Source organism: Vidua macroura, chromosome 1 (genome assembly GCF_024509145.1).
Source record: "Vidua macroura isolate BioBank_ID:100142 chromosome 1, ASM2450914v1, whole genome shotgun sequence".
Lineage (NCBI taxonomy): Eukaryota > Metazoa > Chordata > Aves > Passeriformes > Viduidae > Vidua > Vidua macroura.
Window position 1 is genome coordinate 33425809 of NC_071571.1, and position 27205 is coordinate 33453013.

The 27205-nt window shown below is 36.5% G+C and overlaps 1 protein-coding gene across 1 annotated transcript in view; it reads right to left on the reverse strand.

Moving 5' to 3' along the window:
• Nucleotides 1–756: 756 nt before the first annotated feature.
• SKAP2 (src kinase associated phosphoprotein 2) overlaps nt 757–27205 on the reverse strand; it is a 119494-nt gene continuing 93045 nt past the window's right edge. The window contains exons 10-13 of the mRNA XM_053969685.1: nt 19986–20054; nt 13246–13358; nt 3591–3692; nt 757–3176 (exon numbers count right to left, since the gene is read on the reverse strand). Of these exons, the coding sequence (XP_053825660.1) occupies nt 3600–3692; nt 13246–13358; nt 19986–20054 (275 nt within the window). The 3' untranslated portion in view covers nt 757–3176; nt 3591–3599. The remainder of the gene's footprint in view (nt 3177–3590; nt 3693–13245; nt 13359–19985; nt 20055–27205) is intronic.

Genomic DNA, 27205 nt, shown 5'->3' on the forward strand with positions numbered 1-27205 from the left:
TATGCAAATAATTGCATCTCTTTCAGAAAGAGGACAAAGAGTATTCAGCAAAAAAAGCCTTTTGAAATTGTATTGCCTGTTCTTGAGTTACTGTTTGAGATCCTGATGCAAAAGCAAGCGAATTCAATAGCTTCTCCGTTTCAACAGTCTTTGGATCAGCTTCTAGTTCCTTCTAATACTGTGTCATACTCAGTCTGCAGAGTCAAAAAAAGGGAAAGAAGTTTATGCATTTAGCTTTGAATTTAGAATGGGGTCTTAATAGCATTCACTTTCAGCTTAATTCCAGTCACAGAAAGTTTTTATCCTTACTAGGGGAGCAAAAGGTAAGTTGAGCCATATCACTTCTCTAATCTTATCCACACATCTTTCTGGTAGAAGAACCAGTACATGCACTGCCATCAGTATATGTAATTAGTGGCAGTATGCACAAAGAGGTATATCCTAACAAGATGCTGCAAAAATATGTGAACCAGTTAACCGTATACAGAAGCACATGAAAAGATACTACAGAGTGGCATGATTATATCCGGGTGCCTCTGCTATAAAAAGCATTTGTATTACCCTTACTTCTCTGAATAAATTCAAATGACAGCCCCATTTCATTTCTTCATTCAGTCTGGAGGCCAGATGGCATTAGAATCATTTACTTCACCTTGTTGTGCTTAATTACTACAATCAACACACTATTTTCCAAATTAATCATAACAAAGTAATTTCATTAGTAACACAGCAGGCTGTTGAATTATTAGCATCATAACAGTTTGCAAACAATTAAACTTTATTTGAACCTTAAAAATTTGCAGAGTAGAACATTATTATAAGATCTAATGACAGTACCATACAAATCCAGAACACAGCAAATAATCAAGTAAAACGCTGTACAATGTGAGAGCTACAATCACCTTTTAAAAATCTGCTCTCTCACCATTCACAGAAAGACAAGCACAGTCTAAGTGAACAAAGAAAATTAAGCCATTGTCATCTTCTACCTGAGTTAAGTTGTATTAACTGAGACTTCCTTATCCAAAAAAAGGTTATGGTATTCACACAGATTTAAAGTAAATCATTCATCCGTGGTCCATCGCTGTTTTTTTTTCTGAGACATTACCAGTGAATTTCAGGACATCTTTCACGTTTTGAATTTAAGGCAGTTTATTTACTCTCCCCTAGCAGTAAGTATTAAAAAGGGGGAAGCCCTAAAAGAGAACTACAGACAAAAGCCACTCGATGTCTCTGGCTGTCACTACCCAGGAGAGGCCGCGCCGGGCAGCTCTGCCCCTCATCGCTTGGGTAAGGACTCCCTCTCCTGGAAAAACAGCAGAAACGGCGCGGGACGGCACGGAGGGGGAAGGGGACAGCGACGGCACCGGGATCCGCCTCCGCCCGTCCCACGAAAATCTGCTGCCACCCAGCGCCGCGGCCGCGCAGCGCACGGGCCGGGGCCGCCCCCGCGCCGCGCCCCGCGCCGCGCCCGCAGCGAGCGCCGAGCGAACGCACCGCGGCTCAGGAGGTGGGGGAGGGTTTATTCCCTAAAAAGTACATGGTGCTGCTGGTGGGATTCGGAATTCTGTAATTAATAAAAAGCCATTTCGGTGGGCAGATTTATGGCGCTGCCATGTTAACAAGGGAGAAGGAGCGTTTCCAGCCCCGCTATTAACGCTTTACATTCTGTACACAATCCACCAGTACACTTGACAAATTAAAGTAGTAAAAGATCTGAAGACTATAATCTATCATTTTAATGATAGATAACACGCAGAATCAATTCCAATGACTATCTCTTTAAAAAATTACAACAAAACTCGGTCCCGTTTGACGCCTATTAGAATTCAGTGTACCGGCAAGTACCATACATTAGCTAACACAGAGCACAACAGCTTAGTTTACTGAAAGGATCCAAATTCCGAGTTCAGACTAACGTTTCCTTTTAACCCACGTGTTCGCGGGGTCTGCCTGAAGCACAAACAGCACAAGCAACTACACAGGGACCTGCACAGGCTCAGCAACTCACAGGCTGGCCTGACCTGCCTCGTTGGCAGATTAAGGGTCTCACAAATCAACTGTCTGGGAGGACCCAAAAAGTTGATCTTGCATGCTAATGGTAAAGTACATCTCCAAAAGAAGAGTATGTAAAGTATTAACTCTGACTTGCCCGACCACTTGTCCTCAAGTGGTAGTATTTTAGTGTACTTTTTTATGTTTCAATCAATGTTTTTGATTAGCCACAAAGTCCTGGCTATGAGACAAGAATGCAGGTAGCTGATGCTAATCCACACAGGGTGAAGATGAAGATCTCTGTTGCATAACCTATATCAGAATTCCATATACCAGCAAGGTATCCAGATTTGACCCTGCAAAAGTATCTGTAAGGTACAGATAAAATATTTCACACTACCACGGACAAAAATATTTTTACCTGCAATTTAGCTCGTGTTGACTTAGCAAAAATTGTAGGGTTTAATATATTTTCACAAATTTCCATAGAATTACCATGTCCAAGTCAAAATGGTACCAGGACCAGTATTACCCCATATGCCCATTTATTACACCGGCAAAAGAATCAAATCTTCATTGTGTGTCAACAAAATAGTAATTAACAATACAATACTAAATATATAAGAAAAATAAATCATTGGCTAAAGCATAACTTAAAAACATCTGGAAACAGAATACCCTGTTTCCAAGACTTGAAATATTATACATCATTTTCCCTCTCCCACTTTCTGATGAAACTGCACAAGCTGTACAGTGAGCATTTAAAGGTTAATGCATGCATTAATTGACTAATAGTTTACCCTCAAAGCTCTGCTTAATTTTTCTGAATCTGCAGAACAGGAAAAGATAGGAAAATTCCCTGAGAGAACACAAACCTACAGCTATACAGAGTGCTGCTAACATGTTAAAAAAAGAGCAACAGGCACTATATGTCTGCTTGTGCCCCATATGTTAATTACCATCTATTAATTTCCTAGCATTACAATTCTATAAAAAGTGGCTTAAAAGAACATTTCCATAAAGTTATGATCAATTACAGTTTATAATGTTTAATATACACGAGGCAACGAACTGACTACATTCGCTAAAACCGCAAAACATGTACAGCAGAATCTTCTTCCAGAGGCTGGGTCTGTAAACTGCAGCTGCACACCACTCTTCATTTCAAGTGCAGATTTCTCCTGATTAGTGAGAGGGAAGTTGAAAGTTCATCATTAACCAAAAAACCTCAAACATGCATATCAAACCCTGTTCAAATATCCATCCCCTTCCACAGTTTTCTGCACAGGCAGAAGATATATACATATTACTAAAGTAACAAAACTAAATAGAAACAACATCAATTTTATTTTTTAAAAAATATGGAAAAAGGAACATAGTTATTAAATATATAATCTTTTGTACTCTGTGGTTTAATATTTCATATAGAACCCCAGAAAAAAAAAAAAAGTACTTTAATTGAACCTTCAATATATTTTGCCATAATCTTTATGTTAACAGGACTCCTACAAAGGTTCCAGGAAAGACATACTTATGAAACAGAGAACAAGGGAACATATAAGCCATTACAGAAGATTGGATTAAAATGTACTTACCCAGGCCTCTCAAATATCATACATCTCCATTATGTAGGCTTTAGGCACCAAGCCAATGGTTCCCTTCATTTCTCCTACCCACCAGCCAAATCTATTGTACTCCTAATTGAAAACAATACGCAGTATTAACCTTTAGTCTGATATAAATGCAATAGAGTTTTGTATGCAACTCCTTATGGATGTTTTCTCTTATATACAGTTATAATAATTTCAACTGAAAATTAAAACATTTTATCTTTTTGTTATAGGCATTCACATGCAGTTATGCAAAGGCAGAAGGTAAATTTTAAAAAGGCCAGGCATACTCAAGAAAATGTCTTAATTATGGCCACGCTTCTGTAACACCTACTAAAAATAGCCGAGCTCCTTATCCTCTGTTCATCAAAAAATACAAAAACCTTGTCTTTGTAACTAAAATCTAATAGCACAACATTGACACATAACAATCAACAGTGATTATTTTAATATCACAAACAAAACTCTAAGAAACTTACCATCAACTTATTTTAAAAACAACTTCACTCAAATGTGAAGGGAACACTATATACCTAATACATAATATCTTTCTATGGACAAAGTCTACTATTGCTTTAGGCTTGCAGAAAATTCTACAGCAGATCTCATATTCCTGACAGATGACTAATGTACTCGTGTTTCAAATATGTTTAGGCTTAGTGAGATAAATATGAAACAAAATGAATTATAATCATTTAAAGAAATAATATCTTCCAAAAGCAGTACTAAGTAAGAGTATTGTGGTATTGTGGTATATAATTATTGTAAAAATAAAATAATGTAATACTGATATGTAATTATTGTATATTGTGCCATATAATTTACTTTTTTCCTATGAGATATTTTAAGATCAATCCTAACAGTGGTTCAATAAATTGTAACAGATGGAATTGCACATACACATTTATTGAGTTACAAATGAAGCATTATTAAAACAGAGATCATACTCAAAACTGAATTATTAGCAAGATAGAAATTATTTTGGAACAAATATGCAAAATGCAAAATACACAGATATCTCTGATAAGCAGCATCTGCTTCCTGCTACACTGCTCTTCTGATGAGAAGAGGAAAAGGCTCTAGAATTTTGAATTACTGATCCTACTGAGATGAAGCTACTGTTTTGAACTGCAGGTAAAGTTTTTTGGCTATAAATAGCCAAGTGGAGCTTAAGGGTTAATGGCGTTTCATTAGAGCCTGAGCTATAATGATTTTCTGCTGGCATATTTAGCCTGGTCAAGAGTTCTCTGGGGTCCTATGAGGTGCTTAGTGTACTTAGCTCTCTCTGTGCTTAACTATGATGGCCCGCTTTCATGGGCACTATTTTCTTGGCCTTCTTTTTTTTTTTTTTTTTTTTTTTTTTAATGCTTGCATGCAAGCGCACAGTTTTGTATTTTCTGATTGTGGAAGGGTGAACATTAGTCTTCAATTAAACATCTTCTTCCTTCGCTTAACAATGATTTGGTAATGTAAAAGATTCTATCCTACTATGCATGAAATACTGCAGTAAGTGTGATTTAAAGGAAATCCACTTAAAAAACAGCAGGAAAACCTTCATTTATTATGTGAACATGCAAACAAGAAAGCTGCAAAAATAATTCCACCTTCTTCCCCCTTCCACTGCAAAGCAGACTGTTGGGGATGGGTTTGGTCTTGAAAGTCTAGAGGTATCTGAACCTGATCTTCAGTACACACTGCTCTCCACAGAAGTTAATAACCTTTCCCATGAGGCTTCACATTACACCCCAAATCCTTAAAGGCGGAACAATACCCTGACACTGAGGTTATAATCTTCCAGATCAGCCTGTTTAAAAATCTATACTTTATCTCACAATACACTGTTTAAATATACAAACTAGATTTCAAGACTGAAGTGGGAAATTGCTGAAAGGAGCAGCACTCACATATACTACTGGAATCTCAGCAATAAATCTCTCCAAGAGAAAGCAACAAAGATTTTAAGCTGCTACACGGAATTCGCACAGTGACTGACAAGAGTGATTAAGCAAGTTTTGCTAGACATCAGCCAAAAAAACAAACAATACATGAAATGAGGGAAGTGGCTCAGTTAAGCAGTCATTAAACTGCATATGACAAATGGCACAGAAAAAGCCTGTGGATTACATTATCCATTGAAAATGTTCCACTTAGCAACACTACATGGACTTAGAAACAATTGTTTTTAAAGAAACAATTCAGATAGCTCAAATTAAAATTAAAAGCATGCTGCTGTTTTGAAAACTTTCTGGGTTTTACTACTTACTAATACACCACTTACTGCTCTGGCACGAAGCTAAGTGAGAAGATGAAATGAATGTTGATGTAACAGACTAGTAAACTAATTTAAGGATTCACTGAAACCATTATACCATACAGACAATATTGCAACACAGAAGTCTTTACATTACTATTCTTTGCATGGGTCTCAAGAGCAAGATGAATCCCAATTAAACTATCTGCAGTCTATAGAAGTCTGAACAAAAATATAATGCAGATGCCTAGCTACCAAGAACATAAAACCTTAATATCTGGTTTTAGAATAATTAGATAGCACTCCCTTTTAAACTGATTAAAATACAGACATTTCTCTTTAAAACTCGTAACCCCTCCTTCCTATCCTCAATAACATGGAAAGAGTGCTTAACTAGCGAGGCAGATAAGCAGCCCCCCTAGTCCTTTCTTGAAGGCACACATAAAATCCAAATTGATATATTGTTTCTATCAATGTTATCAATTATAAACTCCTCTGCAGCAATATAATTTCATTAATACACTGCTGTTGTGAGGTCCATATGTCTATCACTCCTGCTTAAGATGTATAGAATAAAAGTCTGCAGTCCACATTTGTGGAAAATAAGGATAATAATATACAGAAGGATACACTGAATACAGTTAGGGGTTTTATAAGAATAAAAAAAGTTGGGAAACACTCTGCTTTTGCAAGCAGCAGCTTCAGATCTCAGGTACCACTGGGTTTACCATCTGGTATCCCTCACTGCATTCAGCTCTTAATATCACTGCTAACATAGGCAAGCAACTATACTTCAGAAGGACTGATAAAATAATGAAGAGTCCTTTAATCTACAGGAAACCATTGTAGTCAATTTATAAGAAATATTGCATCCCTTTGTAGGATGTGTAATTATTTTCTATTAATCATGTGCTATAAAGCTACATTATGTGGTTATTCTGTTATCACTAGAAAGAGGCCTGCAGTCAGCTCCTGACAATGTTAGGTAATTACTAACACAAAGCTTCTTTCTCCTTATGTAGAAACGCTATCAAGATCCAGAGGTGCTGTGATGCTCGCTGTATGAAAATAACTCTCCAAAGAAATTCAATAACTGCAAAATGAATTGCTCCAAGGCAAATAGAGGGATAGGGAGAGGGGGGCAGGGCCAGATCCAGCTGCCCTGCAATGAGGAGAATGCACAAGTGTGCAGCCACGCTCTGCCATGTGACAGGGAGCACATGTGCCATACCAGGCAATGTTAGCAGGGCCAGGGGGAGGAGGGGGCCACCACAACTCCCCCCCTCGGAAGACAAGCACCAGGGCAATGAAATATATTATACCAAATAATATGAAAAAACAACCTTAACAAATGACCAAATGCTTTCTAAACAATTTCTGCATTTCCACTGTTGTAGAGTGGATATTTTTTTTCCCCAGCAGAAATTTATTAACCAAAGTGAAGTAATTTCACAGGGCAGGAAGGAACAGGTTAAATTTAACATTTAACATGCTGGCAAAACACTCTGTACAGCATGCTAGATAGTGGGGGGTAAAAGTCCCATCAGGCTCCTTAAATGCTCTCAGTGGAACACACTGTGAGCAAATGCTTCTCCCTGTCCCCATCCCACCCATTTCACTGCACTGATGTCTAGGTACCCATGACTTCATAAGACACTGATCATAAAACCTTTTATACTTGGGGAAAATGCAATAGTTAGCAATACACTACCTGTTTTCTACGGATATTGTTTAAATCCAAGATTTTAGTCCTCTACAGAAGAGAATTTTGATATTTTGACATACAAAAAGAGAAAATTTTTATATTTGAGGATTTCCAAAGCAGTTGCTACCTTTAGAACAGTTCCTCTGCCTAAATGAGATTCTCCAGATGCTTTGCACCATATAAACTTCTACTGACTTCAGCAAAAGTTGAGAACGTCTAGTTCTTGTGCAATTAGTCTCCATTGTTAAATACATATGGTTTGTTTTTTCGTGTTTGTGGGGTGGGTTTTTTTATTTGTTTGGTTTTAAAAAAGAGTTGCTGAAAAATATCATTGTGTTTCAATGCCTTGAAGAAAAAAATGGAGTTGTATTTAAAAAAAAAACACAACCAAAGTATGTGAATTCAAGATTTTTCTCCTTCCTTCTTCTAGTGGCACTGTGAGCAATACTAACTCATGGGCTGAATACCTGCAAACTTTAAAACTAAAAAGCAAAATGTATCTATAGCCTTGTTTGGGGTTAAAATAAGTAACCTCTACTATCAAGCTAAATATATGTCAGAAGCAGGGATACATTTCTTGCAAAGAACATTCTAGGGTGCAATTTTAGCAAGATAATATTTTGGAACATCTCCAATTCATCCAGGAGATTCATACTAACGAAAAAGTTTTAAAACTTCCTTTGATATAATTGTTGAATGATACAGTATCAACCAGGGAGCAGTTTTGGCACGGAACAGCATTTTCTCGAAAAGCAGAGAATGACAAATGTCTTAAATAACTGAATGAGACTTCTTCGCAGGTAGTAGAGTTGTTTTAAGACAGCAATAAAATGGTCATCTTTAAAAATATAAGCACTAAATTTATTGTATGGTTGCGTTATTAGGTTTTATTTCCACAATGACATGAGAGAAATATACAGCAATTAAAGATTTCCAATATAAATCACAGTAAGCAGACTGAGTTCTGAACCAAAACTGCCTCCAGAAAACACCCTGGAACAATAGGAAGGCCACTTTATTTTCCATTAGATGACACGTGGCCAACTTTTCTTCTAATCTGATAGGTAAAGGTTTACATATTATCATATTATCAGTATGCTAAACAACAAAGTTAGAGTCACTTGGCATTAGTTCTAACCAAACTTCTGTTTAAAGGCTTTCATTATTGGACACTGTATGTCTTTAGACATATACTTATTGTTCTCCTATCCCCACCCATAAAGAGCAAAACCAAACAAGCCAGGAAAGGGGTAATGTACAACTGAGTATTGCATTTTAGTTTTGATCAGAAGCATCCCACTGAAGTGAATCTCCCAAAGCTCCCACCTTCCCCCCATTGGCTCCCTTTGCACAGCCTCAGAGCACACAGCCTACATTTATTTCAGACGAAGCTAAAACGGAAGATGTACTTTAACATACTCCAACCATTAATGTGTTCTCATTCCATAAAACCAGACTAGACCTCTTTGGACACTCAATCCTCAAAAACATTTAGACCTCTTTGAAAAAGCATGATGTGAACACCAGGGCTCAAGCACTAAGTGTTTCACTCTGCAAATCTGCTCCTAGTTGTACTCCCTATTTGCTAGAGGAGCCATAGGCAGGATGGCCATGGAATAGAAATTATGGATCTCAGTATGATCAGCCAGAAAACAACCTGGAAAAATAAAGTACTCAGGATTTTAGTGTGTCTTTCATATCTTTTAGACAAAATACTGAATAAATATATTTCATTAAGATTATACAGATGGTGAACAAAATGTTCACAATGATTCTGAAATAGCTGCATGGTTAAGTTGTACTTTTATTTCATAAGCAGTAACCTGAGCTGTGGAGATTCTTTGGTTTTTTACTAGGCAAAAACTATAGGTTGAGATGTGAGCATTTTAACATTTATTGTATTGAAAGAACAAAAATCTGCCACACATGAAACCTACAACCACTGAATATAGGGTAATCTAAGCACCAAGTTAACACACTACTTTCATGAGAAATTCTGGAGCAAAAGGTTGTCATAGATGAGGTTTCCATGAATCACAAATACCAGATTGAGGAGCACTGGTGTGCAATGAAATAATAACAAGGAGAATTCCAGTTTAAGATATAATTTCTGATTTTGAAGTATTTGCTATTTTAATACAAATATAAATAAGAAGTATATTAAATTAGTTCAATGTGAAGAAATGTCAGTAAGTCTACTAAGCAGGTTCCCACTAACAGATTGAGGTAAATTTTCACTATTACTTGCATTTGGCTGATGAAACTGGAACTTCATAACATGTTATGGAACTTCATAACACAAAACACATACCTAAAGCAAATGAACAAGTAATGCAAGTGTTGCACTTGCATAAATTGTGCATACAAAACTTAGGAAAAAAATATAACTACCTCTATCCATAGTTATCATTGTTTCTGGAAATTGATTTCTTGAGTAGAGCTATGGAAGATTTATAAAAATGATTGCTATACTATGGTCTGTTTTCCCATTTGTCACATGGGCTTGAAAGCAAAGGCAAGCCCATAAATGGGCAGGAGTTAAGAACAATCGTCCTTTTAGAAAACAGGACTACAAAGTATTGCATTTCTAATAGTTCATATTAACTAAGAAATGTTATTAACAAGTCTCTTTATCAATACAGCTATATTTTTTCATTACAAAATGGAATAAGGGTATATAACTTTCTGAAAGTTCACATCATTCACAGCATAAGTGATAAAATCCACTTGAATATTCAATAATATTATAGATTAAAATATTAGTAATAGCATGAGTATATCTGTAAAGATATATTTATCAATTAATCTGAAACGTTAACTATGTTTTTAAATAAAGTTAACAAGTACTATTGTGACAGTTCTGTTAATTCTGCTCAGATTTTTGAGCAGACTCAACTTTTGAGGGAAACTTGATAGAAAAACCTAGAAAGAAGTTGTGAGGCTTTGGGGGTTTTTTGTAAAAGCCCACAGGACTGCTGCCACACAAAAGCCACAACAGACATAAATATTCAGAAAATAGCTTAAATAGTTTTTGAATACACCTTTAAAACAAGAAAAACATGCTTTTCTACAGTAACTACACTTGTCGAGCATAGGTATCTCTGTTGTCAGAGTATGAGCTCATGCTCATTGCAATAACACTGAGTTTTGATACTAATTTAAAAGCAAATTCTGGGGATTTGTCTTTGCATAATACTTAGCTATTTTAGGAAGTAAACACTGCCAAACTGCTCATTTGTCTAAAAGACATTTACCTAGAAACTTACATGTAACATACTGCTCCTCTTGCTTTATTTAAATTCTATAAATGCCCAAATTTGCTAAACTAGTTCATAATTACTTCTGTTATACTAATGATCTCATTTCTTGGAAACAAATAGTGCTTTCTTTCCCCCTAATTTCTATACAGGTAGGAGAAAAGCTGGTAAAAATATATTGCTTTGGCATAACTATTGCTGGGAGAGATGAATATCTATCGTATCACGTTCATCAGAGCAGGCTATACCATTTATATTTCGCTGTAAAACAAAGAACTATTACATGTTGCACAAATATGCTCGATATTTTGTTAATGCTTCACCCTTCCTACTACAACATGGCTATACCCGTACTTACTTCCTTATCAGCAAAATGTGATTTTCAAGAGTAATGCTCCTGGCTGACATATGATAGAAAGGCAATAAAGCCACAGCTAGGTTCAGCTGAAGCTGAATTTATGACACCATTTTGGATGCATACACATCTCCCCCCTGTCAGTACCTGCATCTCTCATTTTCAACCACTAGATGGTGTGAAAAAATAAAAAAATTGCCTAGGATTCCTGCCGACTGCCACAAAATCCAAGTATTAATGTAGTGGATTAGGAAATATTTTAGAAAAAAAGTCTTGACCCACTTCGGGACGGTTAGGCTCACTTTTCCTTTGGTTGTATTTTCACTTAATAGACAAAGAGCTCATAAATGATTAGACCTTGAAACTGAATCAAGTGGAGGGTTAAGACAGATAATTCTCTGGCACTTTCCCCTCCAAGGACCCTAAATTCCAAGCTGACAGTAGTGGCCAACACTCATTTTTCTGAAAAAGCTGTAACAATCTTTAAGCGAAACAGGGCTGAATTTTCTGGGCTGTATTTTCGAGTAGAAATCATTCCAACAGAGAGAGGCTCTATATATCTGGAGCAGCAGCAAGCCTGCTTCAAGAACCGATTACGGATTAATCACAGCATGGCAACAGGACTGTTGATATACAGAGGACAGCTTAAGCTACTGTTTTTCTATTTTGCTCCATTTTTTAAATTAAGTTTCTCTCTCTTTTGGGGAAGGAGTAGCAAACAATTTTTTTCACCTACAAGCTGAAGATTAAGATTTTATAGTCGCCATAATGTACCCGAAGAGCACAACCCACAAAGAGGCCAAATTCATACAGTGGAATCCATTCACTCATGGGTTTTTTGGGGGGGAGCGAGAGGGAGAAGCGGTGGTTATTTTAAATTAGTCCAATTCTTCAATGCTGAATAACTGCTTGAAAGTTTGCCCAATACACAAGCTTTATTCAGCCTTTAGTAATGCAATTCAGTTATTAGTTTAAGTGACAATGAAATACCTCAAAAGACATAGATGGTCAAATTAATATTAGTAATACATCTTCTATATTTTTATATAGGACTATCCTTCTATCCATAAATCTTAAATTTATTTAAAACAGAAGCTGTTACATTTATTATCCAGAAATGTAGTTAAAGGTATCACAGAAGATTTAAAGCAATTGTGACAAAACTTAATTTGAAACTAGGACAAATAGATGCCTTTATCTTTCATGCACCTACTTGTGTATTTCAGTGACTTACAATGTTTTTTGTACTAATTATACTGAACAGCAATTACATAGACACATATTTTATATAGTTTTTTTCATTGAGAATTTTAAAAGCTCAGCTTTTTTTTTTTTTTTTCTAGTATGTGGGGAAAACAAACTTCCTCTGATTAATTGTTCAGAATGGACATGAGATATATATGGACCATGAGATATATATTTTAACAGAGATTTTGGTTTTGCTGGGGATGTCAAGGAAAAATCTGAAAATTAACCAACATTAACATAGAATAAAACTTCATGCCTCTTCTGTTTAGTGCCAATTCAGATGAGAGAAATTATATTTCTCATTTGCTTTGCAAACAGAAATGTAGTTTAAAAAAAGCCCAGATCTGTCAGTGCAAACAAATTTGGAATCTGAGCTCTCAGAACAATAACAATATACATACGAAGATGAAAGCATAGTTCAAAAAAACAAACCATATTCTGTAGCAAGATCCCAAAAAAGTCAGAATCAGCAGAGTCAGGAATATAAAACAGGAAACAAAAAACATAACATACAAGATAACTTAAAATTCTACAAGGTTAACTTCTATAAGCAGAAAGTACATTGTCTCCTGTTAAGTCAGTTAACAAATGGTAGCCAAGATCTAACACGTAAATAAACATGCTTTAAAGTTAATTCCTGTTACATGGCTATGTTTTAATTGTGATTATAGTTCATTTGACAAAATAATTAATTGCAGTGACTATCTGATTGCAGACAAAGGATCTGAAAGGGAGTGCCAATTTCCCCCCACAGAACTGTGGGAATGTGCCCTTATGCCATGGCTCTCTTTTTACAACCATGTAGCCCCAGTAGTGTCTCATACCTTGCTGATAATGTAGATAACGTCACCACGTTTAAATGTCAACTCATCAGTTTCATCTCCTGTGCAGTCCCACAAACCTTGATAGAAATTGGCATAATCGGTATTTTCACTATCTGCAAAGAAAACAGCACCCAATTACAGAACAACCAAGACTGAGGATAACTAGTTACTCTTTAAGTCTTCAAATAGTACAAAGCAATTTATTAGCACACATTTCTTATTCCTCTTTTCAGAAACAGCTCCTTCCTGCTATGAAAGCAAGTGAAAAATAAGTTTAATGTGCAAGCCCTTCACTGGCAAGTTGCATCACTGAGAGACATGTAGCTACAGGTTTTCAAAGCATTTTTCAAAGCTGCAACTTAAAGTAGCTATTTTTCCTCTGCCAGTATATTTCTAGCAAGCCATATATGTATCCCAACTTGAAACTGATAAAACTGCTAGAATATAATTAATAACGATCAGTGAAAGGAAGCTAAAGTATTTTGTGATACACTCCCCCTCTCTCTCCTGTTCCAACAAAATTAAATAGCTTCTCTGAGAATCTCTGAGATAATCCTTGATTCTTCCTTCTGAAATATTGGAGAACTTGGAAACTGTTGCTGAAGCTGCATTTCAAAAATATTTGTGTCAGCTCCAGTTTAGGACATTAAGCCCTGGCTAAACGTGCAACTACACTACAGTCATAAACTCATCCTTCTAACAGCATAAGCACAATGGATGTGCTGTGTTCAAGCTGCCATACAGACCATTAACTGATTGATTATTTAGCACTCTTTGCTCTGTAATACGGCAATAACACAGTAATAAATGCTTTGTCATACATTTACAATACAGAGTACATCTATTGAAACACAGTGCTCACACACAGTTAAATACACTGGGAGCTTCTGTTGCACTGCAAACTATTTCCTGTTTTTAATTCCATGAGAATGGAGTGTGATGAGTTAATGCAAAAAGAATGTAAGCAATACCACTAAGATGACCAGTTACATTATGTATACACTAACCAGACAGAATGTATATGTACTAATAATTTACATCACTGGAAAGCTATCTTCTAATTCTGATAACATAAATATCACTGAACTGGCTGGATCAAGGCTGTCATCTTAGTTTTGTTATATGATCCTTGAACTGCAGGCTTGCTGGTTATTCCAACATGAACCAGTTACATTTGCATGTCATTAGCACTCTACACCATTATTTATAGTTTACAATTTAACCATGATTGGTTCATTTTATTACCAAAAAAATCCTGCTAAAATATCGAGTATCAGGAGATAGAAAGCATCGCACTATAAAAGAATAGTGGTATTCAACTTATGTTCTTCTCTATTTTGGCAAATACTTCAATTTGAATTTTAATATTCTCTGTATGAGCAAGAAGAGCTTGTTTTCTCTTTCTCCATTTCAGCCTGTGTTCTGTGCTATCTTGTTTGAGTGGCAATACTGTCATAAGGCTAAATATTCACAGCCTTCAATTCAAAGCTGCTATGCCAGTTATCCAGCATTTAATTTTCCATAAACCGGTGATTAGGAGCTACAACTTGCTGTGTAGCACTAGGGGGCGTTCTGGCTGCTAGGGCCCAAAAATCTTCTGTCGTCACCCCAAAAGCAACAATTAATACCCATATGAAAGCTCACAATCATTCAGAAATATGAGATCTGGTTATTTAAAAATGCACAGACATTTTAACATGAAGGCATAATCAGTTTGAAATGTAGCACCTCCAAATTTTGGCCCTTCCTATTTTTCACCTCATTATTCACCATTTTAGCATTAGACAATTATAAACAGTAATACAGGTTAACACAAAATTAATTTATGACAAATATTAAATCAGAATCTCTCCTTGGTCATTTCTTACTGTACTGATCACAGTTCCCAACTCTGTGTCATAAACAATAACGTAAGTCCACATGAGGAAAAAAAGTAAAAGAAACATTTTGGTATATCCCACCTCTCAACTCTTTCATAAATTGGCTTATTGATTTTTTTTTAAACACATTACTCAGGACTTTTACTTAAGAACATCACTGAAAGAAATCATGACTTTTCACACTGACCTTTACCACTTTGAGCTCTGCTCTTACCTTTATGTGCCTGAAGTAACTCCTGTTAACACTAAAGTGAGTTGCAACAAAAGAGACCCAACAGTGGGTAAGGCATGTCTCTCCTTTTGTGTTCATCATGAGCATTTAATTATGCTTTAAAGTCGAAAGCAACTCAATTAATAATGTGAACACACTGGAAAGATGCATTTTAAAACAAGCTTATTGCAACAGTGAAGATACTGACCAAAGACTAACCATGTCTCTGTACCCTCATTTGTGAATTCAACATAAGATAGGGTTGTTTAAATCAGAGAGCCACATTTTTCAGAAAAATATATATCGGTATTCAAGGAGCACAGAAACAAAAAACATGGAAAGAAAGTGGCAGTGTAAGTTTGTGAACAACTATGCTGGTCTTCCAAGAAGTGTTAATTTCAAATCTGAAATCCCCTCTCATGCCCATCAGCACAAGTTTCTCCAAATTCTATAAGGGTAACTATCTTACATAAAAGACAGTTGTAGATGTAACTTCAGACTTTATACACCTAAAGTGAAAAGGGCTTCATAAAATGATTCATAGTGCTTACAAACATAGGTGTAGAATGAAGAGAAAAAAAAGGCTACAAAAACTTCTACAAAACACACGCCCACTCATTCTTACTTTGTTCCCTTTCAGTTTGAGAAGACCTTGACAAATTTCCTTTTTTTGCCTCTGAAGAATGGTATAAAACAAAACCAGGAGGTCTGAGTAAAGGAATTTGGTATTTATATGGCAGTGAAATAATGTGAAGCTTCTTAAACACATGTAGTACCTGAAAACAGATGGATTTAGCTTCAAGAACTTATATGCTCATTACAGTTCAAATGGTATTGATTTGCTGGTGTTACTCTCTTACAATTACACTGTTTTCTCAAACACTTCAAAATATCACGTGCCTTAAGAATACTATGACGACATAATTGCTAAACTGAAGTGTGTTGTGTTTTGAAGGTATGGTCACTTGGTCACAAATATAAATAAGACACAATAAAAAAGCACTAAGTGTGTAGCTGAGGGCAGAAAGCAGTTTGATTTTACCTACCCACTGCTTTGAAGAGTACCAATCCCAAGAAGTGGGTGAGTAGGATTTTGGAAAGGTTGTTTCTCCAGAAAATATTTCTTCTATTTCAGGACAGCTACCTGGATGAAATCTACTATCCAATAGTTATCAACAGCTACTATCCAATAGTTATCAATACTCTTCCAAAAAGAATTCCTCATGGTCTACTTCAGCCATCTCTGCTTTTCTAGTAATGGTAGTAGGAACAGTGGATATTTTTGTTCAATATTCACATGGAAACACCTCAGAGTTATTTTGACAGATCAAAAGCCAGTGTCTGCCAGCCTCTCTGACAGTAGTCTTAAACTGCTTATTTCACTGAAAAATACTGGTATCTGACAATACATGCTTGAAGAAAGAAAGGTGAACAGTTCAGGTAAAAAAAAAAAAAAATCCGAAAAATATATCACTCAAGCATGCATCTCAAATACTAGAGTATTTAAAACTTAGGAATGCCCATGAATTGCTCAAGGGGGGAAAATTATAATAATATTCTAACAACCACAATAGACAGTAAAGAAGAACCAAACCACACCACAACTTCAAAAACAGATTAATAGTACATATTTTGGAGGAATTTAAGTGTGCTGTCCCACTGCAGCCTAAGGCAATCTAACTGCAGGGTGTTTAATTTCTGACCCTACATTGTGACGATTTTTGCAATTCCCATTTCTGAGCACAAACCTGACAGAACACTAAACTGACCAAAACAAAAGCAGGAATTACAACCTAAATATGAAAATGCACTACATAAAACATTAGGATAAATGTGATTGTGCCTGATTTCTCTCAGTCATCCATTTTAACACTGATGGCATGTAAGTTAGCAAACCCTACTATGGTAGTGATTTAGAGTCAGTAGTTTTATTATTTGCTTGCACATTCCCTGTGAAATGAAGGAATACAGGTGAATGTTTTCCATTCACAAGTGTGGCCCACTAGCTAGTATATTAAACAGCTTGCCATTCTAACTCATGTTCCTCAACTCTTGGTAAGATTTTTTAGAAGTAAATAGTGTCAGATTTGAAGATTATTTAACAACATTTGAAAAAGACATACTGTAGCCCCTTTTGGTAATGATGTGCTCAATATTTACCAAAGTGGATGCTTAAAGATGGAGGTACAGCTGAAGTTCAAAATTAATGCTACCAGAATGAGTGTCTTACACAAGTGATCTAGACTCTTGTTTTTGCGTCTCAATCACTGAACAAGACAAACCCCATTAACGAATCCAGTTTTTTGTTCTGATTATGTCCTAAACTTCAGAAAATGCCTTTTACTTACTTGCCCTTTATCCCACAGGCCAGAAAAGTTACAAAATAAGGGCAAGACAACTGTAGGATATTTATTTGGACTCAAATTCTAATCTGTTCAAAGATGTTTGGTTTAATCTTTCTCACTTCCCTTCTTCTGTTCCTTAGTTATCCTAAAATCAACATATTTACACTGATAAAGAAAAAAAAAAAAAGACACTTACTGAAATAGTGATTGTGGAAATTATAATGGGTAGACAGTCATAACAAAAAAGACCCAGTAAGTCATATTATATAACTCAGGCTCTTCAGTGCTTTAGTATTTTTAAATTATTAGGTCCCTAGCAATTAATGCAAAGCTATCCAGCAGCAAGAGTCAGCACCAAGTAGAACAGACTAAAAAAAACTTGAGTCTGAAAGTTAATTGAAGTAGAAATATGTTAGGGCAAGAAAAGAGTACAAAAAAACAAAGAAAATTTTTTTGCACTAATCAGCTTGAGCTCACGGACAATTTGCACAATATTTTCTGTGAGTTCGGGTTTAGTAAAGCTAGGTAATAAATTAAACTTAAGAATGTATGCACTGTTTGTGTTGAAAATCATAAAATATTCTCAAGTTATGTCAGGTGTTTATGATGTGATGCCTATCAGAAATACTCATGTCAACTCAGCCCTAAAAGTCAAACAAATTTACAGTGTTAAATAGTGAACTATGTAAGATCAGATCACAAAACTATTGCTTGAAATGAACCTGACATCTGGGGGGAACTGCTATGGTATTTTCAACAACATTGCACAAATGCTAATAAGACTGATAAGGCTGTTCTCATAACAATTAAATTTTTTCCAAAATGCAGATGCTAAGGTTTTGGTTTTTTAAAAGTATGACCAATTAGAACTTCAGGAAGGTACATTAGGGGAAAAAAATGCTGTTGGCAACTTTATAATTGGATTGACCCCATGCTCCATTATGACAATACACTTATAATTACAGTAATGTCTAAATGAGTACTAAATATTAAGGTTGTAATGAGTCATGTTGTTTTACACATGTTTTTAGCAGAGCACAATGCTAACAAGCATCTGATGGCTTGGCTCTTGTTTCCTTTCCAAGAAAAGCAACCCAAAACTCCTCACAGCAACCTGTTCCTGCTTTCCTGTATGGGTCAGGAAATCAGGCCTCTGTTTCCTCTCCACATGTTGCAACAGGAAGAGCACTGCAGAGCTACTTCCTAAAGGAACTCTTCTTGCCCACCCCTTCCTTGACAGCCCTGAAAGAATTATGTGTATTATATACAATGGGGGAAGGAGAACCAGATTTCATGTCAGTGCAGGTCACAGTTACAATGCAGCAGATCTCAGAAAGGTGTAAGGTCTGATAAGAAGCGAGTCTTCTCTACTTGCTGTGTCAAATCACCAATAGTTTATCTAAAGGTCTGTGCCCTTGAAGTACAAAAATATATTGTTTTTAAGCATAACTGGAAATACCTTTCTATCAAGAAAAGTTGCCTGGCTATGTGACTTTACATGGTGCATGCAGTTATTTTTCCAGTCCCAGAGATAATTAGCACAAGGGCGCTTTGCCAAGCTAAAACTGAGAGAATATCCTTCACAGTCTTTCTGGGCATTTGTGTCCTTTTCCAATTTTTATGCTGCTGTCACTGGACTCTGGCATTTCTTACCTGATTCATTTGCTTTCTCTGGTAATCATATGCAATGAAGATATGCATGGCCAACATTTAAACAGGCTGCAGATCAATTAGTGGTCTTAAGTTTATCTGATTTTTATCAAAGAAGACAGAGCTTTGGGTCGATTGTCAGAGCCTGTGTCAAGTTGACCTTTTCAGAGACGTCTACATTGCCAGTCCCTTGGGCAACTTGTTGTCCCCTGTTAGTCTCTGAATGGCAGAAGTCTGTTCTGCTCAAGCACAAAGTATACACAGATGTCTATATTACATTCTTATAGGTTTGACAGCAACTGCATGTTGTATCTATAAACTGTCCTTTAGCAGTGACACTTCCTCAATGATGATAAGCTAATTTATGCAACTAAATCTCCTTTGTGCAGAAATGAAAGCTAATTGAGTCATTACAAAGTAATTCAGGAAGGAATACCTTGTATAAATTGGCTTACTTTATAAATCCTTCTCAAGTGGTTTTCATGCATCCTAAGTGGTGCTTAAGCAGTTTTGCTGCCATCATATACCCGAGTAAAAAAAGACAGCTTTACAGAGCTATAAAAACATTATTTTAAAACAGCAAATGGAAGCGAGAAGAAAATAAAGGTATAAAGAAAGTATATACACAAAATAAAGAGGAAAGGTGTTAATTACCTGAAGCAGTGGTAACTTCCTCCTGGCTCTCATTGCTTGGCACTTCAGCTTTTGAAGAAAGACGTTCTTCTGCAAAACACATAACTGCAAATGAAATTCTGAAGGACCACCTCAGCTGACAGGAATTACAGCCCACATCAGCCTGAGAAACACTCTCTATATTTCCAGATTGTGAACCTTGTTTAGTATTTTGCACTTATACAGAAATTGGAACATTGTTATTTCTGTGGTTTCCGCCATCCATCCAAACACTCCAAGAGCTTTCTTTCAAGGTCTCAGTTGTGAACATCTGTTTCCCTCTTCACTCTGGTCTGAATGCAGTCATATAGAGCTGCAGTTCTACTGATTTTCAATCATTCTGAGACAATTAGAATGAGGGTCCTGTTCTGCTGCATACATTTCTTGCCAGAAAAGGATAAAGAAAAGGAAACCAAGGTGTGAAAAAGTATCCCCAGCCCAAGCAATAAGTTGTAGAGAGCAGTATGCAGCGAAGGCAGGCAAAATCTTACCTTCAACACTGTTCTACAGACACAGTAGCTCAACACCTCCATGATGGGAACACAGCCACTAATGCCCTTCACTGCTCCTGCCCATTGTGCCTGACCACGGCTTTAAGTAAGCCAGACTCTATCAAACTACTTAGTGCAAGTTTAGGAGACAAGAAAAGAGAAAACCTGGCAGTGATCAGCTCTAAAGCATGTTTTCTGGCTAGCAGACTTGGGACACTCTGAAATCTCCACAGGCAGCTTTGAAAGATGTGCTCCATCCTCCCTGTCTGGCACAGACATTGAACTCTCTCGTGTCCAGACCCTCACTTGAGTAAATCCACACTCTACTCAGTACAGGGACACCAGATCTGCTCCTCACATTTCCCAGTACAGGGAGACCAGATCTGCTCCTCGTATATCCCAGTCAACAATCCTGTTGATGATGTAAAAAAGGGGAACAAACTTTTAGCTGAATCCTGTCTTTAGGTTCATAAGGAAGTAGAAACAAATTTATCTTGACATTTTCAGTATATCCAAAGTGACAAGGCTGCTGTACTGAATGAGGAAATAGTATATTGATAAACCCACTTCTCAAACATGAATTGGACTTTTAATACATTTAAACTCTCTGCATTTGCTGCTCATCACATTGTATATAGATAGCCAAGCTTCTTTTTAAGATACACATTTCAGCAACTAATTTGGATATTTTACTAATGACAGACAACAGATGAAACACTCATAGTGTTTAAAATGTTCTTCATTGTGAAACTCTTATATAATTGCCCATTTACTTTGACAAAGAGTGAATATCAGAAGTTCAAAAGATTTTTTTTAACTTTGTAAAAATTTAATCTATCCACAAGACTGTTCCTGCAAACATTAAAGCAGATGTTTAAAGCACAAGAGTAGACCTGTTGGAATGGGTATGCATAATTACTGCTAATCTCTATACACGGTCCTACAAATATTACAATTCATAAGATTCACTCTATAAAAAGCTTTGAAATTCTGCCCTACTAAGCCAGCAAGATTTTTTGTTCTTGAACCTTGACTAGTTAAAAATCTGGTAAAGATGAATATTAACTATTTTTAAGCCAAGGAGAGGAGGGGGAGAGAACAGGAAAAAAAAATCCTAGCAATAGAACATGAGAAATCTGAAGCTGTAGTATACACAAAACACTCTAAACTATGTTCTGCATTCAGATGTTCAAATGTATTCCCCTAGTTGACATTAATATTTGTCACACATTTCCAAGTACGCTCATCTGTTTATTTTCAGAACTCACAATTGGAGCATAAATGGCAAAAATGCATCCTTATGTGCTGTCCAGAGCACTAGGAGGCACTGTCATTCTGTGGGTTCCCTACCATGGTTACACCCCTCACAGGGAGTAGTACCCCAGGATCAGTCACATTTGCTAGAATTTCTCCCTTTTCCCAGAAAACACACCTTCATCCAACACATATGCTATTATACTATTCTTTCATTAAAGATATGTTGGTATTACATGTTACTGAATGTTTGGACCTAAATGAGTTGCTCTGTTGAATGTCCTATGGATTTTAACTCTATCACTTGTCATGGTCATCAGACTAGTTTAAACTAAGGACTACTCCAGTAGAGGGTATCTCAACTAAAGTAAAGAAGCAGCAGAAGTTTGAAGGGACTTTTTTTGTATATTTAGAATATATGTATTATTCTGAAATATTTATTTCCTAGAAACAAGAGTTGACCAGATCCATTTGAAGATATGAAAATATCTGAATCAAAGCTCTTTGAATTCCAAAAGGTGCCAAATTCAAGCAAAAACTCACCATATTTGCATACTGGTTTGGATCTCAACCATCCCCACTTATCCCACCTTGCTTTACACTACAGAGTTGTCAAAGAGAGGGCAAAGTTTCAGGTACAATTAGACTGGAAGAGGCACTCCAGAAGCATGCTGGACGTGGTCCAGCTGCTAATGGGCATTCAGTCCATGTTATCAGGCTGAAGTGACTGCATAGGAAACATCCTCTGAAACATGTACAACAAACATCAGGTCCTTGGCACAAACCTCTGCTTTATGAATTTGTTGCAAATGGTTCACGCTATTTGCTAATGCAATCATGCTCAGAGTGGAGCAGTTGTAGTAGGCTTGGCTTAGGGTAGTAAAAAAGAACCTGTGGTTCTTAACTCATGTTTTCTGATATTATGGCCTGAAGCAGTAACTATGTGCAGGCGGTGTCCTTTAAACACAGCAACCTCGATTACCTTGGGAATTACAGCTGCAGTCTGATGCAACATGCATAACTTTGTGTTGCAACATGGCACAGAGTCAACAGATGAAAAATTAAATTAAAAAATACAGTAGAAATACTTCTGGTTTTTTTTAAGATACAGTGTATAAGGAGTCATGCATACCTTTAAAATAATCTGTTCCACTTTTTCCTCTGTGTATCTTCTTCACACCATCACTATCAGTGCAGAGAAAATACTCTTTTCCACCTTCTCACTATGTCAAAATGAGACTAATCTACACTAACCAAACCAATGAACACTTCCAGAACTGTAGATCCTAAGAACCCCTGAGATACAGATTATGTTCCATACTATGCTGATGCTTAGAGACCTTAACAGCAAAATTCTTGTGACAATGCAACAAGGAACTAACTGTGTTTGCTAAAGGGTTTTTTCTCAGTTAGTCCATGGAAGTTGTTGAAAATAATTTACTTCTTCAATTTGCAGTTTGAAGAAAAAACAGAAGAATAATCACCCAATCACATATGATTCTACCATCCACAAAATTTAAAGAAGTGAAAAATGAATTTTATATTTGCTGAGGTTTTTTACATGAATCCATTAAAAGGAGGAAGGAAAAAAAGACTGGACTACTTGAGAATAAAATGGATAAGAGTTTGGCTTGAACAGTGCATTCCTCCAATGGAATGTGGTATTTCCATGATAAACATGCATAAATTTAGCAGTTTCCTCTACTAACATGTTACCTAATCATCTTTTTACATTAGATTCTAATTTAATGCCATTATTATTTGGTATTCTATTGCCTTATAGTTTCTGACACATTGTCATTGCACAATACTAGTTTACACCTTGAATAATCCCAGTTTGTGAGTTAATATATTCTATTCAATGCTTTGATTACAGTAAACAAAACCAGCTCAGCTATGCAGCAAAATCTACCAAACCACACAGATGGTTATAAGCTTTTCATTGTGTGGTTTCCATAGCAATCATATTGCAAATCTGGAAGCTTCTTGCAAGTAAGCAGCTTGTATTTACATGCCTCTCAGCTGCAGCACAGAACACAACAACAAGTGAAGTTATTATTCCTATCACATATTATTAGCAACATGACTGGAAGATGTTTTGATCAATTCAGATAAAAAGTACTGCAGTGAACTAATTTTTCATCTATTTCATAATGATACAAGCAACCACACACTTGTAATGCACATTCATGTCTCTTCATTTGAAATCTCACTGTAATGTCAGAAGGTTATAAGCATACAAAGTGTTGTAAGATAGACACCCCCACAAAAAAAAATATTAAATAATTAATTAAAAAAACGACACAGTGTCTTTACTATTGTACTTGGCAGGGAGGACAGATGCATGCAAAAAAACAGGTGTGTACACGAACTCTGCTGATGCTGAATATCACAGGTCTACACTGTTCTGCCCAAGAAAAAGTAAAAGAAATAATGGCATGTTAACACCAAGAGTATTACTCCTCCACACTGCTTTTTTGCTGCCAAATAATGACTCCACACAAATGCAAACAAGAACTTTCAAACCCAAATACATGCTTACCATGGGAAAGAGTCAAGACCTTTTCTCTCCAAAATTTACAGTTGTGTGAATTGATTCACCCCACAAATGGATTATTACTCTAATAAGGAACATAAATCAACCTAGCTACATTTTTTTTTAAATTAGCAAGAATTAGCTTTTTTGAAAACAAGATTATTTGTTGAGAGAAACATTTAATATTTCCAGAGAAGCAGCAATAAATGCACAAAATTTAAGAAGAAGATTTTTTTATATAATTTGGCCAAACTGACATCTTCTGCTAGCATTTGTGGTGAGGGCAAGTGACCATCCGGGTCAAAGGAATACATATTAATCCCTGTTTTATACAGCACAAGCAAATTGCCTTACCTGAGGTCAGTGTTCCCCAGCCTTGGGGATGGGGTCCTCTGCAGCATTCTCACCTGTACAGGCCTGTACACTTCACCTAAACCCTTCGTTTTAGCCTAAGCAGCTTCATAGAAAATCTAGTAGGCTTACTTGCTTTGGTGTGTGTATTTATAATGGCAGGGATTTTCACTTCTGGTATCTTCTTTTAGACTCCAGATCCACCCATTATACGTGAGAGAGATCTCTCTGTACAAAGAGATCTTCAAATGCAATTAGCAAAACTCCAACTATGATAATCATCCAATATTCCCAAAGATCTGTCCCTTTTCCCCAGTTCCTCTGGGACATGGCAGTTTACTGGAAGATTTATACATAGCTTCTTGACATTTCATCTCACCCTGTATTCCCATTAGCAGCCCAGTGTACTCTGTAAACAACAGAACAGTTTGGGAAAGGCTGCTGTAGGTGCTATTGTCTAGCCATGGTGTGAGTTCTTGGAGGCAGCAGAGAGGGGGAGACAGATTCTTGTTTTACTAAAGTTCCACCTGACTGTACAATACTCCATGGTTTGAGAAGGAAAATGCCTCCAGCACAGTGAGAAAAGTGGAAAACAAGTTGGCTGCTAGAGAAGAGATTATAAACGTGAGAATTTCTTACCATGACAGAAGAGAGGACATTTTATTGCTACTTCTATGGGTCAGCTAGTTACCACCCAACAGCTCAAACAAAAAAAGTTATATTCCTATATGGCAAACTTGAGTGTAAAAAGAACCAATTTCCACAACGCAAGCAGAATGATAGAAACAGATCACCCAAATCCAGGCTAAACACTGGGATTGCAGACAAGATGAGATCAATTTATGTCAGCAGAAACAGAAGTTGCATCTGACTAAATGGTCATCATTGTGCTCAGAAATATGATGGGAAACGGGCAGTACAGAATTGTATTCCAAAAGAAGACAGAAAGAGATCTCTGGGTTATGAACAATATAAATATACATCTTAAAGAAAAATAATATGCATACTGAGATGCTTCAGTTTTAGTTGCCAACAACCCATGCCTATTCCTAGGCAAATTACTCCCAACACATGTGATCCCAAATTTCTCCCAACACATGTGATCCAAGTCTGATTCCAAGATGGAAACAAAAAGTTTCATTCAAATATACCACCATCTAAACTGGATGGAACCCCCAACTAACACTTTTGCACAAGTTTTAACCAGATCTTTGAAAAAAACCATCTAAATTCTAAATTCTAAAGTAAGGTTAAATATATACACCACTCTTCCCAACCAGTAGACAGTAACAGAAGTCTGCTATTAATATTAACAACGTCCTGACTTCTCAATGGCCTTGAATAAGTAGCACTGGCTTTACAAACTGAAAAGGCTAGAATAACGAAATAATTTTGGGAGAGATGGGATCTGTAGAAATTGCTCACTCTAACACCCAGTTCTAACTCAGAAAGTTATATCAGGTTTCTAGGAAACGGCATTTGGCCTCTTTTGGTGCTCCACACTAAACTGTTCAGAGCAGTTTAATAGGGCCTGTGCATTTTAATAGCTCATGTATGACACAGCTGAAGCTAATGACTTTCTAGAACAGGATTAGCTCAAATTATTCAGTTTCGTCCAGATCTTGCCAAGTCTCCAGATGTGAGGTTTCCTGTACTCCTTGAGAAATCCTGCATGTTTTTTCCCTTCAGTTGCTCTCCTTTTATCTTTAAAAGGTGCTGCTGTGCACCACTGTTACTCCCAGTTGTCTAAGCAATCTGAATAACTAAACCAGCCAGCTCAGCTAAAAGTGAAGCACTGCCTCCTATTGAGAAGACCTTGGGAAAGTTACCTCATCATCCCCACAGAAAAGGACAGTAGATTTTGTTGTACATTAACCCAGGATTATTGCTGCAAGAGGAGGAGAAAAAGTCACATGGGAGTACTGGAATATCACTTAGACATTTTCAGAAGGAAAAAACTCTCTCAAAACAACCTTTCTGTGGCACCACCTAGTGAATCTTAGCATATGCAATGCTCTGGCTTAACCAAAACCAAAAAGCATATACAACATCCCCTTCCTAAGAAAAGTATTTCGGAGTTACAGCATTTGCTAAACCAAAGAGTAAAGTAAACCAAAAAATTCCCGGTCCCACTAAGGACAAATAGCAAACACACTTTATGGCTGTGATTCTCTAGTGTTGAACAGAATAACATTTGGATCATATGACTGTTGCTATGAAGAATAATAACAGAGAGAAATAGCACAGAGAAATAAGTACATTTGGAGAACTGTTCGAGGGGAAAAAAAGAGTATCTCTTTCTAAATACATTTGTGAAAATAAGACACCACATTTCTCTTATATTACCACACACATAGCAATCCACATGAACTATAGTAGCACAATGGATTTTAAAAAATCACGTTTTTAAAAGCTGGAAGATGTTTTTTGGCCTCTCACTATTTTACTGGAAAAAAAAAAGCAACAAGTGATCAAAGAACACATCACTGGAGGAAAAGCAGCTACTCTAACACACACACAAAAACCCAAATATTCCCAAACATTTTTGGCAAGGTCATCCACAGTTGCTG